Raw genomic sequence first — 211 nt, 5'->3', positions numbered from 1 at the left:
GTCTGTGTGTATGTGTGTGTTCAGGCATGTCGCTATGGTAACGTGCAGCACTTGGAGCACCTGCTGTTCTACGGCGCCGATATGAGTTCCCAAAATGCATCAGGAAACACTGCACTGCACCTCTGTGCTCTTTACAACCAGGTAACACACAATAAAAGACTCTGTGAACAGAGTGCAGCTGTTTGGGTCATAAAAAATATATTTTTTCTCA

The 211-nt window shown here is 45.0% G+C and overlaps 1 protein-coding gene across 1 annotated transcript in view; it reads left to right on the top strand.

The window, feature by feature from the left end:
* shank3b (SH3 and multiple ankyrin repeat domains 3b) overlaps positions 1-211 on the top strand; it is a gene marked incomplete in the record, with an annotated part of 36719 nt that overhangs the window by 27421 nt on the left and 9087 nt on the right. Inside the window, 1 exon segment of the mRNA XM_035675309.1 lies at positions 25-141. Within this exon segment, the coding sequence (XP_035531202.1) occupies positions 25-141 (117 nt within the window).

The sequence above is a fragment of the Morone saxatilis genome, unplaced genomic scaffold, assembly GCF_004916995.1.
Source record: "Morone saxatilis isolate NCDOM2014 unplaced genomic scaffold, NCSU_SB_2.0 Contig10, whole genome shotgun sequence".
In the NCBI taxonomy this organism is placed as follows: Eukaryota; Metazoa; Chordata; class Actinopteri; family Moronidae; genus Morone; species Morone saxatilis.
This window is presented reverse-complemented; position numbering and strand designations above follow the sequence as displayed.